At 41.3% G+C, this 13,450-nt stretch overlaps 1 protein-coding gene across 1 annotated transcript in view; it reads right to left on the bottom strand.

The window, feature by feature from the left end:
* LOC146863513 (rho-related BTB domain-containing protein 2-like) overlaps window positions 1-13,450 on the bottom strand; it is a 708,761-nt gene that overhangs the window by 470,389 nt on the left and 224,922 nt on the right. The window contains exon 4 of the mRNA XM_085642946.1: window positions 2,869-3,054. Within this exon, the coding sequence (XP_085499072.1) occupies window positions 2,869-3,054 (186 nt within the window). The remainder of the gene's footprint in view (window positions 1-2,868; window positions 3,055-13,450) is intronic.

The following is a 13,450-nucleotide window of genomic DNA, read 5'->3' as shown; positions in this document are numbered from 1 at the left end:
TCTGGACTATCTGCTGACGCAGGCCTTGGGCTCCCATGAAAGCTCTCCTCTGGACTATCTGCTGACACAGGCCTTGGGCTCCCATGAAAGCTCTCCTCTGGACTATCTGCTGACACAGGCCTTGGGCACCCATAAAGCTCTCCTCTGGACTATCTGCTGACACAGGCATTGGGCTCCCATGAAAGCTCTCCTCTGGACTATCTGCTGACACAGACCGTGGGCACCCATAAAGCTCTCCTCTGGACTATCTGCTGACACAGGCATTGGGCTCCCATGAAAGCTCTCCTCTGGACTATCTGCTGACACAGGCCTTGGGCACCCATAAAGCTCTCCCCTGGACTATCTGCTGACACAGGCATTGGGCACCCATGGAAGCTCTCCTCTGGACTATCTGCTGACACAGGCATTGGGCACCCATGAAAGCTCTCCTCTGGACTATCTGCTGACTCAGGCCTTGGGCACCCATGAAAGCTCTCCTCTGGACTATCTGCTGACACAGGCCTTGGGCACCCATGAAAGCTCTCCTCTGGACTATCTGCTGACACAGGCCTTGGGCACCCATGAAAGCTCTCCTCTGGACTATCTGCTGACACAGGCCTTGGGCACCCATAAAGCTCTCCTCTGGACTATCTGCTGACACTAGCCTTGGGCACCCATGAAAGCTCTCCTCTGGACTATCTGCTGACACGGGCCTTGGGCACCCATGAAAGCTCTCCTCTGGACTATCTGCTGACACCGGCCTTGGGCAACCATGAAAGCTCTATGCTTGACTATCTGCTGACACTGGCCTTGGACACCCGTGAAAGCTCTCCTCTGGACTATCTACAATCGATATTTCACCTTCTGCTGATTAATCCTCTACCTACTTAGCCTGCACTTCTCAAGCTCTGTGCACTCTGGCCACACAGTATAAAAAACATTGTGCTCAATGGATGAGAGGACCCAAGGGCCGCCCTCTGCCAGCTGTAGGACAGAGACTGAGAATCTCAGAGGATAACAAAGGGCTTCAGCGTTGAATGCACCTCATGCAAGACCCAGAGCTGGGTGTCAGCCAATGTTTTATAGCACACTGGTCTCTGGGTTCTGTTGCTTCCCCATGAGACAGGGGTATTCAATAGATAATAACCTGTCAGATTGCAAAAATGAGACATGTCAATGGCCAATCACACAAGGACGGGTATACTGAAGTGATTAGTAGTAGTAAGGTTTACTAAATTAGAAGTAAGACAGTAAACACAACTGTGTACAGTAAAGCAGTTGTGAGTATGCACAGTCAATTGACAACATAAACACAGGAGCATACACAAGACAAAACAGACACAGAAAGAGGGAAGACAGACAAGAATGGTGGCAAGACGACACTTCAAGAGCTGACAAGACAGGTCGAACTTCTCGGAGGTGGTGGTACACGAAGAAGTCAGTCCCAGATATGCAGTCACTCGCCACCAGCTCAATCAGCTTTGTAAAAGATTCCTCCAGGGACACAGCACATCTAATGCTCTGGCTGCACAACTGCTGGTCATACTTTGAGCAGTTTGTACGTAGTAAGGAGATTAAAAGTCCTGAACCAGCTTACAGTGGAAGTCCATGAGCTCAGTCCAGCATTACTCCTTCGACAAAGGACCCGGGAAGGTAGCAGAGAGAGGAAAGCCTGAGAGAAGGGGGATGGGTCTTCCTAAATTAAACCATCTATTTGTTTTCCAAAAGGAATCTTGTTCTTGCATGCCCCCAAAAGTGCATACAGGCAATTGCGAGCCAGCACAATTGCAAGATCATCTTTTTGCAGATTGTGTTAATAGAGCATGAGGTTAAGCTTATGTGTCCTCATAGGACATCTAATCTCAACGGCCAATAACCAGCAGACGATGGGAAACAAAGAGGGAGAAGTACCGTTGTACCGACTGTAAGCATGCAATCATCTCCTACAACAAAAAGGCTTTTGCTACAGAGGGTGAGGGAAAAGGGTCAAACATGCTGGGATCTTTAAACAAAGTAACATATCAATAAGGCAGAGTAAAGTGTGCAGCAACGGGTCATTGTCCAAGACACCAGACTGCAATGACCTGGAAGCCCAAAACGAACCTGACACCAGGCACTGCTCACACCAGGGCTCCTTGGAGGAGGGGCCCAGTCTACCTCTCCTTGCTGCCAACATTCACCTCTCTTCACAAAGCAAGCTAGCCTGACCTTGTAGGCAATATCTGACTGTCTCTAGCACCACAATGGCACAACTGTACAAAACAAAATGCCAAATCACTTCTCTATATGGATTCAGGGCCCAATGGTGGGATGAAACCTCCAATTTGTTGATTTGACAGACGTGACCAGGGCACCTCTTTGTAATTAATGCATACAGGGTCCACACCATACATGCGTACTGCAGATAAAGTCAACCTCTTATCTCTACACCCAGACCTTTTGACCCATCATTGTTGGGCAGGAAATGCTTAAAAATGAGTCACATTGTGTGGTGCCAATTGCTTGGCAACTGGTCATCTACTCGCACTCGGTCTCAGCTCAGCTACTTGACTCTATAGTGACACAGGCCAAAGGTCCACTTGGGTGCATTTCTTCCCGCCTCCTCAGAAGCACAAGGTTGAATGAGAATGCACTACCTTGGTATGCGACCCATCCTTGGAGACAGCTGCTTATGATAGTGGACTATGGGGTGACAGTATCTGCTGTGGGCCGCACCCACTACTTGGCATTCCTCTAGCTTACAATGCTGTGTCATGCCCACCGGTACTGCCGCAGTGTGCGGTCCCAGTTTAGGCACGCTGGCTTCCCCCCCAGGTGGGAATCTGTCTGTGCTTTATGCTCTTTGGGGTAGGCAATTCACCCAGATCCCCCTGCCTTCGTTCTTCTTACTTCGCCAGTGGCCGCCGGGCTCGATTTACAGCATCAAGATCAGCGTAGCGCAGGTCCAACTGGCATCCCACTAGGACGATCGGCGTGCGTGGGCAGAAGTGCTTGATCTCGGTGTACCACATGGTCTTCACATGCCGGAGAGAATTGGGATTTGCCAAGGAAAAGCATAGGACGACCACATCAGACCTGCAAGAGAAAAAAAAGAACAGTTCAATGCATGTAGCCTCAAGGATGACAAATGTACATGGAAGAGAAGTAATACATGGCTTTAAGACGTGAGATATGTGCAGGTATCTAGACAGTGTTACAATTAAGGCTCCTTTAAGCGTTGCCTGGAGAAGGCACTGCACTGGAGAAGGCACAGCACTGGGCAACAACAACTTTTCCGGCATTTCTGAGCCCAGAACTATTGGCTCAACAAACTCCGCACTCACATAATTCCTGGCTTGAAAACAATGGACCCAGAGCTTTGTGTAGAGGAGAGGGTAGCCACTCCACCTAGCCCTTGCCCACATACAGCAGCATGAGGGAGCAGAAAAAGTGCCTCAGCTGAATCTGAAGTCACTGTGCCCTTGTGCTACCCTAGCACCATGGCTGAGAGAAGAGGTCTCCGCTCATTTACCAGCGCTCTAAGTAGGTAATAAGTGTGTGTGTTTCCATCTGGAAGGGTGAGATATCTGCAGAATTGGACCTGGTGTGCCCGCATCCATGTGTTATTCTCCATTCCGGGGGATAAACCTCAATAACTTGTAGCTTAGCAAGGGTGCTCTCTTTGGCCACCTTACAAATTCCCAGGATATAAGTGCGGATGTCTCGCATGCTTTCTGGGGAACAGGTAAACAGGTCTAAAGAGAGCACTCTTATAAACTAAAAACTGCAGAACTCCTCCTATGAAATAAAGACTCTTGGTCTCAGGGGTTTACAACTGTAATTCATACCAGGAAAACCAAATTAACAAAGCACCCTTCAATGCGGAGTATTGCAATCCCGAGTCTAACCGAGCTTAGACGCTAGAAAAGAACTCAAACCGGCAGTTGTATCATAACATGCTCTAAACCTTTTCATCACGTTAGAAGCATAACATGGTTATTACAGCTTGGTCAACATGTGTCCACTTAAAAATTAATCTTTTGCTGCGGGTCTGTTTCATCTGCCTGTCCTGATCTCTTCGTAGTCTCCTGTCGCTGAACCTGTGAGTTCAGGACTTGTGTCTGGACATTTTGAACTGCATTGAAATTTAGGAAAAATGCCATCACAGCACCTTATCAAAAACGTATCTGAAAATAAACTTGATGCTCTGTCATGTGGAGTGTTAGTGATTACTGGGGATAAAACAAATGAAGAACGGCGGCTGGGTAATAAACAGCGCACACAGACCTGTTGTTCCAAATGATATTTCACAATGTGATAAACCAATCAGCACAGCATATAATATTATAAAGATCCAGAATCTGGGGTTCTGAGGGATGGGGGATAGGGAATGCCCCAGAGTGGACAATATCCACGGTGGATCTCTGCACATTCCACAATAAAAGAGTTCCAATCTTAAGGAAAGAAACTTCTTGTGTTCAAAATATTTTATTGAATTTTTGTTCAAATACAACTAAAAGATAGACAGCACATAAAATATTATGATTAAGCAATAATACCTAAATAACATTGTATATCGTAAGCAAAATCATGGAAAAAATTATCTTAGGTAATGAGAAAATACATAATCAAAAAATACCAAAAGGGAGGATAGAAGGAGGGAAGGTACAAATATACCAATTGACGTAGAAAATGCAAACAGAGCTACTATATGCCATTATAAAACTAATCATATTAAGTACAAATCTGAATTAAAATTATTCATACAGCATTAAATGGATAAATATTCATCAACAGGTAACCAAAAAGATTGATAAGAGAAAAAATTATGAGTGATCCCCTTCATAGATAATTGAGCACCTCTTCTGGAAAGAATAACCCATGACCACCAAGCATTAACAGATAAAACAGAGACATCTTTCCAACAAAAAGTAATGGATTTTAAAGCAGCCGAAATAAGAAAATTAAAAAGTTTACTCTCTAAATCATGTATGTTTTGTGGAAGAATGGCAGATTTACAGATTATTAACTGATAGGAAAGATCAAGTTGAAATTTAAAAATCTTAATGATATCCCAAACTTCAGACCAAAATTTAAAAACCAAAGGACAATCAAAAAGCATGTGTTGTAATGAGCCAGGGTGTGATTTACAATGCCAACAATCAGGAGAGGGGAGAAGTTTAGCTTGGAACAAACGTGATGGAGTCCATATACGATTATAAAGGATATAAGAATTAGTTTGGTAGATTGAAACAGGCAACCACCCAGATATACTATTAAGCCAAATATCTTTCCATGTGTCAGTGGTCAAGGAAAGTGAAAGTTCATTATTCCAAAAAGTGGAAATCATCTCTATATTGCTACCTAGAGTATCAGATAATTTTTTATATAAAATAGACACCCCATGAGATGATTTTGAAACTGTTTGAATATAAATTGCTAAATCAACTGTAACATTAGAGGGGATGGCATTATGAAAGGAGTCTAAAATTGAATTGCACAAATATTGATACTTAATAAGATCAGATTTAAATAAACCAAAACTTGTTTGCAATGTTTCAAAAGAAATAAACGTATTATTAGAGTAGACATCTTTAAGATAAAAAATGCCAGCCTTAATCCATGAAAACCAGAAATTAACATTCCTGTTCAATTTAATAACATTAATATACCATAAAGATAATTCAACAGTGTTATTCATGGGAAAAAGAAAAATCAAGTCAAGATCATTAACCCCTTGTGTGCCCATGACGAGCTGGACTCGTCATGGGCCGCGGTTGCGCTGTGCCCATGACGAGTCCAGCTCGTCATGAACCCCGCCCGCTAATGCAACGGCCGGCACAGGGCGGGGAAAGGGTGTGGCACACAAGGGGTTAAATAACATTTTAGTGGATTTAATAATAACTGACTTTTGAATAAATGGGGCATTATTATGCATGGACACCAAAGTAGGTAAAGGAAATGGATTCGTAATTGATTTCTCAATACGGAGCCACGTAAGAGAATTATTTAAAAAGGAGCAATTAAACCATAATGAACTTTGTTTTAAAATAAAAGCTTTATGATAAAGAAAAAAGTCCGGGATACCAAATCCAGCATTACGTTTAGGAACTTTTAATTTTTTATACGCAATACGAGGAGGTTTGTTGTTCCATAAAAACTTTGACAAAAGTTTATCAACATCTTTATAAAACTTTAATGGAAATTGAGTAGGAACCATGGCAAGGGTATAGAATATTTTAGGAGCTATAGTCATTTTAAGAGAATCCATCCTACCCCACCATGAAAGATGTAATGCTGACCATTTAGACGTTTTGTCTTTAATATAGTTTAGGATGAAATCACAATTTAGATTGATTGTCGATTTTACGGAAGAGGAAAATAAAATTCCAAGATATTTTATCTTATTCTTTTGCCAAATAATTTCCTGCATGGGGAGCATATCAGGAGTGCAATAAACATTTAAGGGAAAAAATTCAGTTTTATTAGTATTTAAAGTGTATCCAGAAACTGCAGAATACCTTGTAATAATATCCATTAATGAGGAAAAAGAAGATATAGGGTCACTAACAAATAAAAGAACATCATCCGCATAGGCAAGGGTTTTAACAGTAACATCCTTAATAGTGATTCCTTTAATATAGTCACAATTTCTGATTAGGTTAAGAAAAGGTTCAATGCCAATTAAAAATAAGAGGGGAGAAAGAGGACAACCTTGTCTTGTACCTCTGAAAAGCGAAAATTGAGTTGAAATTTGGCCATTAATAAATAGACGAGCAGTAGGGGCAAAATATAAAGCTGAAATCATACGAATAAAGGTATCTCCAAAATTAAATGAGGACAACGTATGGAATAAAAATTGCCAATGAAGTTTATCGAGTGCTTTTTCAGCATCGAAGGCTAAAATTCCAGATGGCATCAATAACGTGGGACTTTGTTCAATAATATGTAGCAAAGTTCTCGTATTATTAGCAGAGTATCTATTCTTCATAAAACCAGATTGGTCAGGGTGTATAATAGAATCTAATATGGGGCCCAATCTAGTAGCAAGTATTTTGGCATATAATTTACAGTCTTGGTTAATTAAAGATATGGGACGATAATTAGATACTCTGGTGGGATCTTTATCTGGTTTTGGAAGTACTATAATTAAAGCTTCTGTAAAAGAACCAGAAGTAGTTCCAGTGGATCCAAAAAACGTAAAAAGTTGATGCAAAGATGGGAAAAGGTGTGACTGAAATTCTTTGTAGAATTCCGCAGGGATCCCATCGGGACCCGGAAATTTGTTCTTTTTAAGAGATTTTATAGCTGATAGGATTTCATCTTTGGTAATAGGTGCATCAAGTCTAGTTTGATTAGATTGTGAAATCTTGGGTAATTTACATGATTTTAAAAAGGAGTCCATTAAGGAAACCTCCAGAAAATCTGGTTTATTATATAATGCCGAGTAGAAATTCATAAATTCATTAACAATTTCATTGTGAGAGAGAGCAATATTACCATGAGGACCAAGAATTGAGTTGATTTGAGTTTTATCTTTTTTTATGCGCAAATAATTAGCTAATAGTTTACCGGATCTATTGGCATTAAAACTAAATCTAGCTTTAGCATTAGAAATTTGAATACCTGCCCTTTTACTAAGGATTGAATTAAATTCATAGCGCAATTTTTGTAGTTTAAATTTATATTGAGGATTGTTGGATGTAAAAAAAAGTCGTTCAAATTTCGCAATTTGTTTTTGTAAGTTTTTCACAGTAGCATGAAAGGTTTTATTTTCATGGGCCATAATAGATATTGTGACGCCCCTAATATAAGCTTTGAAAGCATCCCATCTATTTATCATAGAAGTAGACCCTTCAGGATTAAGTATAAAATATTCTTGAATAGTAGCTAAAAGTTTGGGCTTGTTATACTCATTCAAAATTACACAGGTGTTCATTCGCTATCTAGATTGTTTAGTAAAAGTTGACTCCAAGTTCAAAACCAAAGAAATTATCGCATGGTCTGAAATATCAATGTTACCAATATGAGGAGCAGTTATTGAACCAATTAGGTGCCTGGAAACCAATAAACAATCAATTCTAGAATGGGAATTATGAGGGTTTGAAAAGAATGTGTAACATTTTTCTGTAGGAAAATGTAACCTCCAAATGTCAACTAATTTAGTGGTTTGAATAAATGATTTGAAAGCAAAATATACCTTAGAAGGGCGAAACTTGGTAAGAGATTATCTATTTAACAAGGGGTCAAAGATGACATTAAAATCACCTCCGACAATTAAAGGAACATTATCAATCTTTAGAACCTCTGTTGTAAGATTAGACCAAAAAATATGATCATCTGCGGTAGGCCCATAAACATTTAATAAATATAGAACTGAGTCATGAACTTTAATTTTAACGAGTATATATCTACCATCCTTATCAGATGATTTACTCAAAATTTGACAGTGTAATTTTTTTGCAAAGAGAATAGCTACACCATTTTTTTTTACCATTGGCAGGAGAAGAAACAATAGCATCTACCCATTTCTTCTGCATACAATCTAAAATGTTATCATCTATATGAGTCTCTTGTATAAAACAAACATCAGCTTTGCAACAACCAAGGTAATCTAAAATTTTTGTACGTTTAACTGGATGGCACAATCCTTTAACATTTAATGAAATTACTTTAATATCATGGATATTAGCCATAACAGAAGAGAAGAGAAAAGAATACAAGAAGTGAAGGATGAAAGAGGATCAAGAAAATGAGAAACAGGTAGCTCCATAGACAGAAGAAGGAAAGGAAAAAATGAAAAAACATAGAAAAAACGACAAACAGAAGACATACATGTGAAATGTGAAACGCACACACGCTGTACAAGCATGACCGAAACCGCTGGAGCCCAATAAAGAGAAACTTTATAACTGAGTTAGAAGAAAAAACATAACTGGCAAAAATCAAGTAGCAGAGTCATTGGTATCCATAGAGTGCAGAGACTGCTGATCCAAAAAATGCTTCAAATCTTCTGGACGTTGAAAAGATTTCGAAAAACTATCCTTCCAAATGCGCATCGTCGATGGATCAAAAAGACCATATTTGTAGCCTAAACTGCGAAGTTGAGGGCGAAGAGCCGTGAATTCTTTGCGCATTGAAACAGTTTCTTTGGCATAGTCTTGATGAATAAATATTTTATTTCCATTAACCATCAAAGAAGGGATTTCTCTAGCTGCTTTTCTGATTAAAACCAAATGGCGGTGTCGAAGAACTTTGAAAATCATTTGTCGCGGTTTTGTATGTTGAGGGTTCCTGTGTGAGGGAGTCCTGTGGGCTTTATCAATTTCAAACTTTTCTGAGAATTTAATTTGTAGAAGACCAGGTAATAAATTCTCCAAATATAATCTACAGTTATCCCCCTCAACATTTTCAGGAAGATTAAATATGCGTAAATTATATTGTCTGTTACGATTCTCCAAATCCAATAATGTTGAGCACATAGGAGAAATTTTTGTCACCAGTGGAGTAAATGAGTCAAGTTTGACCTTATTATCGTCTATTTTGATGGAATTATCTGATATTTTCATTGAAAGGCTGGCCATATCTTTACGCACATTTTTTACTTCAGAGGCAATGCTATCTGTATTGACTCGAAGTGCCTGAATTTCCTCCAATATTAAAGACAGCGAAGGTTCAGAAGACTCCACTACTTTTGATTTAGCAGGAGGAGGTGAAATTTGCTGCCTCCTTTTATTAACAGAACTCTTATTCTCCATTTTAAAGTAAAAAGAGTCAAAAATATAATTGCAGACACAAAATAACGAAGGAGGAAATGAGAGCTGTGGAAAACACCAAGGAATGACTGGTGCAGCAGCTAAAATGCGCTGGGGGAGTGGTTAGGCCCAAGACAGGCCCTTTCCTAGAAGCTTGCTCCGCCCCCTTGACTGAAAGCCTGGCTGTACCTGAAAGCTGTGCAGGGAGCAGGAACCAGGCGAAAAAACCCACTTCCGCCGTGCAGAAACGCTTGAATTTGCTCCACAGTGCAGGTGAGAGCTTTATAACCACAGCGACCTCCTCCAGGGCATTATTCTGACAGGAATCGGCGTTAAAATTGGCAAAAACGGGCCGAAAACGCGCGTAGACTTTCACGCAGCGGCCATCTTGGCTCGCGCGTAAGGAAAGAAACTTCTTAGCATTTGATTCACAGAGATACGAGCATCACCTTCTTCATAACACTACCAAACTTGACTGCCTCAGGGCAAGGAAAAGTAAAAATGCATTAAGATATAGTAAAACTTCTGGGAAAGAGAAAAACCCTCACCCAAGTGTCATAAACCAAAAGTACCATTAGCCATAAGGAAACAGTGTACTAAGAGAGGAACTGAAGAGAGTTTTTCATATAGGTTATTAATTTAAGGTCCTGCCATTCTTGTGACAGATCTATTCCAAACACCATATATGTTACAGAACAAATTAGAATTCACCTAATGTGACGCACGAGATCTGTTAACACCCACAAGTCTTAAGAGGTATATAAAATAGAAAAGTGAAAGCTGTGTAAATAGACACAAACACCCCAAAAACAATGCTTAACTGTTCCTATTATTAACATTTAGGACACTATCCTTTGCAAAGTAACAAGGCCTATCTCTTTATACACTGTAAAACAATACCAACAACTCAATACCATTAGAAAAGCCAGATAAGCCCTCATCACCGTGTGTCCACAGACTCAAATCTGAAAAAGGTTCACTGTAAGTTAAGTCTGTGTATGAATATCATGTCTAAAATAAACAATCGAAAAATATGGTTTGAAAAAAAATGATTTTGTAATAAGCAGTAAATTGCTGTGTACTTACAAGAATTTAACTCGAGACACGTGAGAAAAGACAAGACAAAAAAACATATGGGAACTAAAGAAATAATTTGATGATTTACATCTAGTGGTTCAGAAGCCAGTAAATCTCTTATGCATAAGCATTTTTTGATGGTAGACATGGAGGTTAGGGAATATGTTACCCCTCATCCCAGTAAACATCGTACGATAAAGAACATTGTTAGTCCCAGTTACGTTGGATTACAGACTATTATGCCTTCATAATAACAAGTTTTTTTTTTTTTTTATGTGTGGGCATTGTGCGATCTGTAGATTACCAAGAGACAGGGTAAAAACATTTTACTAGATATAAAAGTAGTCCAATTTAGGAGATTAAATGCAATATTAACTGTGGAACAAACTTTGTGGTACACATTTTAATTTGTAAATGGATCTATATCGGTAATACGTTTAGACCCTTGCAAGACAGAATTTCTTCGGTAAAGCTTTGTCTGGTGGATACAGTAGCTGCCTGTGGATTCCTCACCTTATGAATATCCCCTGCTCCAGCATTCCGTGGAATTTTTTCCTAACTCTACACGCCGACGAGGACGTCTGCTCCACTCGCGACTAAACATGACGTCACCGGAGCCATAAGAGAGCCTCGTCGGCGTGATGTCAGTTCCACCCATTTTTTCCGTGCCTCCGAGGCAAACAGGTGGACTGACAACAGATTCAAAGTATACACAGTACACAACATTTGAACAAATATACACAGTACAAAATCAAAGAGGAAAGCTAAAGAACATAAGCATTTCCTATAAATGTACCAGATAGAAATAAGATACAATGTAAAACAACAAGCCAAATAAGGCATCCTTTAAGGTATACAAAGGTGTACAGCGGGGAGGAGGGTGGGTCAGTGAGGAATCCACAGGCAGATACTGTATCCACCAGAAAAAGTGTTACCGAAGGTAAGTAACTTGTGCTTCTGATGGATACATCTGCCTGTGGATTCCTCACCTTATGAATAGATTCCCACAGCAGTCCCGCTCCCGGAGGAGGGTATCCATCCTTTTATACCAAAAAGCCCTGCAAGACTGAGCGTGCAAAGCGGCCCTCCCTCCTCATTTCGAAGTCCAAGCAATAATGCTTTGCGAAAGTGTGGAGGGAAGCCCAAGTCGCTGCCTTACAAATATCCACTACAGGAACACCTCTGGACAGAGCAGAGGTGGAAGACTTGGCTCTAGTAGAATGAGCTCTAATACCCTCAGGTGGTTCCTTACCAGCAAGGGCGTAGCAGATCTTGATGCACAAGATGATCCACCTGGAGAGAGTGCGCTTCTGCACAGCCTTGCCTTTTGATCATCCAACGTAGCCCGCAAAGAGCTGATCGTCCATACGCAAGTCCTTTGTCCTGTCCAAATAAAAGCTCACCGCTCTTTTAGGGTCCAGGCGGTGAAGTCTCTCCTCCTTGGAAGGGTGAGGGGGGAGGATAAAACACAGGGAGAGTTATGGACTGCCCCGATGAAAGGGAGTAACTACCTTGGGCAGAAAAGCAGCCCTGGTCCCAGGGGGTTTGACCTAAGAGCCTGAAGCTCACTTACCCTCCTTGCTGAGGTAATGGCTACCAGAAAGACTTTTAAAAGACAAAAGCCTCAAAGGACAGCTATGTAAGGGTTCAAACGGGGAAGCCTTCAAAAAAGTCAAAACAAGATTAAGATCCCATTGGGGCATGACAAAGGGAGTAGGTGGAAACCTATTGGTAAGGCCTTTGATAAATCTCAAAACGATAGGAGACTTAAATAAATAAAGACGGCTGATCAGGTAGACACAGAAAAGCCGATAAGGCCGACAAATAGCCCTTGACCGTGGCCACAGCACAACCCTGCTGAGCCAAGGAAAGAGCAAACTGAAGAACATTCGACAAGTGGGCCTTTAAAGGATCAATGGATCTCTCTCCACACCATTTAACAAACTTAGACCATCTATAGGAATAAATCAACTTTGTGGAGTGTCGCCTGGAAGATAAGATAACATCCACCACGTCCGGCGGGAGAGAAGGAACTCAGGTTGCCCGTTCGATCTCCAGGCATGAATGTGCAGGCTCTGGAGGTGGGGGTGTAGAACCTGCCCCAGCGACTGCGAGAGGAGGTCTGCCCTGAGAGGGAGGCGAAGCAGAAGGTGCGATGAGAGGTGAAGAAGATCTATGTACCACACCCTTCTTGGCCAATCCGGAGCGATCAATATGACTTGGACCCCGTCTTGGCGAATCTTCCTCAGAACCCGAGGAATCAAGGGTATGGGAGGAAACACGTAAAGGAGTTGTGATCTCCAATCCAATTTAAACGTGCCCCCCAGCGCTCCCTGCAGCGGAAACTGGAGACTGCAGAACATCGGGCAGTGTGCGTTCTCTTGGGTGGCAAACAGGTCCAACCGAGGAGAACCCCACATCAAGAAGATGTGAAGGGCCACCTCCGGATGAAGCCGCCACTCATGATCGGCCGAGAAATGCCGACTGAGACTGTCCGCACGAACATTCAGCACACCGGCTAGGTGATTTGCAAACACACAAATCTGATGGTTCTGAACCCAGGACCAGAGTCGCAGAGCCTCTCGACAGACGATACGACCCCTACACCTCCCTGTTTGTTGATGTACCACATCGCTGTAGTGTTGTCTGTCAGGATCTGA

Source organism: Triturus cristatus, chromosome 2_2 (genome assembly GCF_964204655.1).
Source record: "Triturus cristatus chromosome 2_2, aTriCri1.1, whole genome shotgun sequence".
NCBI classification, from domain to species: Eukaryota; Metazoa; Chordata; class Amphibia; order Caudata; family Salamandridae; genus Triturus; species Triturus cristatus.
This window is presented reverse-complemented; position numbering and strand designations above follow the sequence as displayed.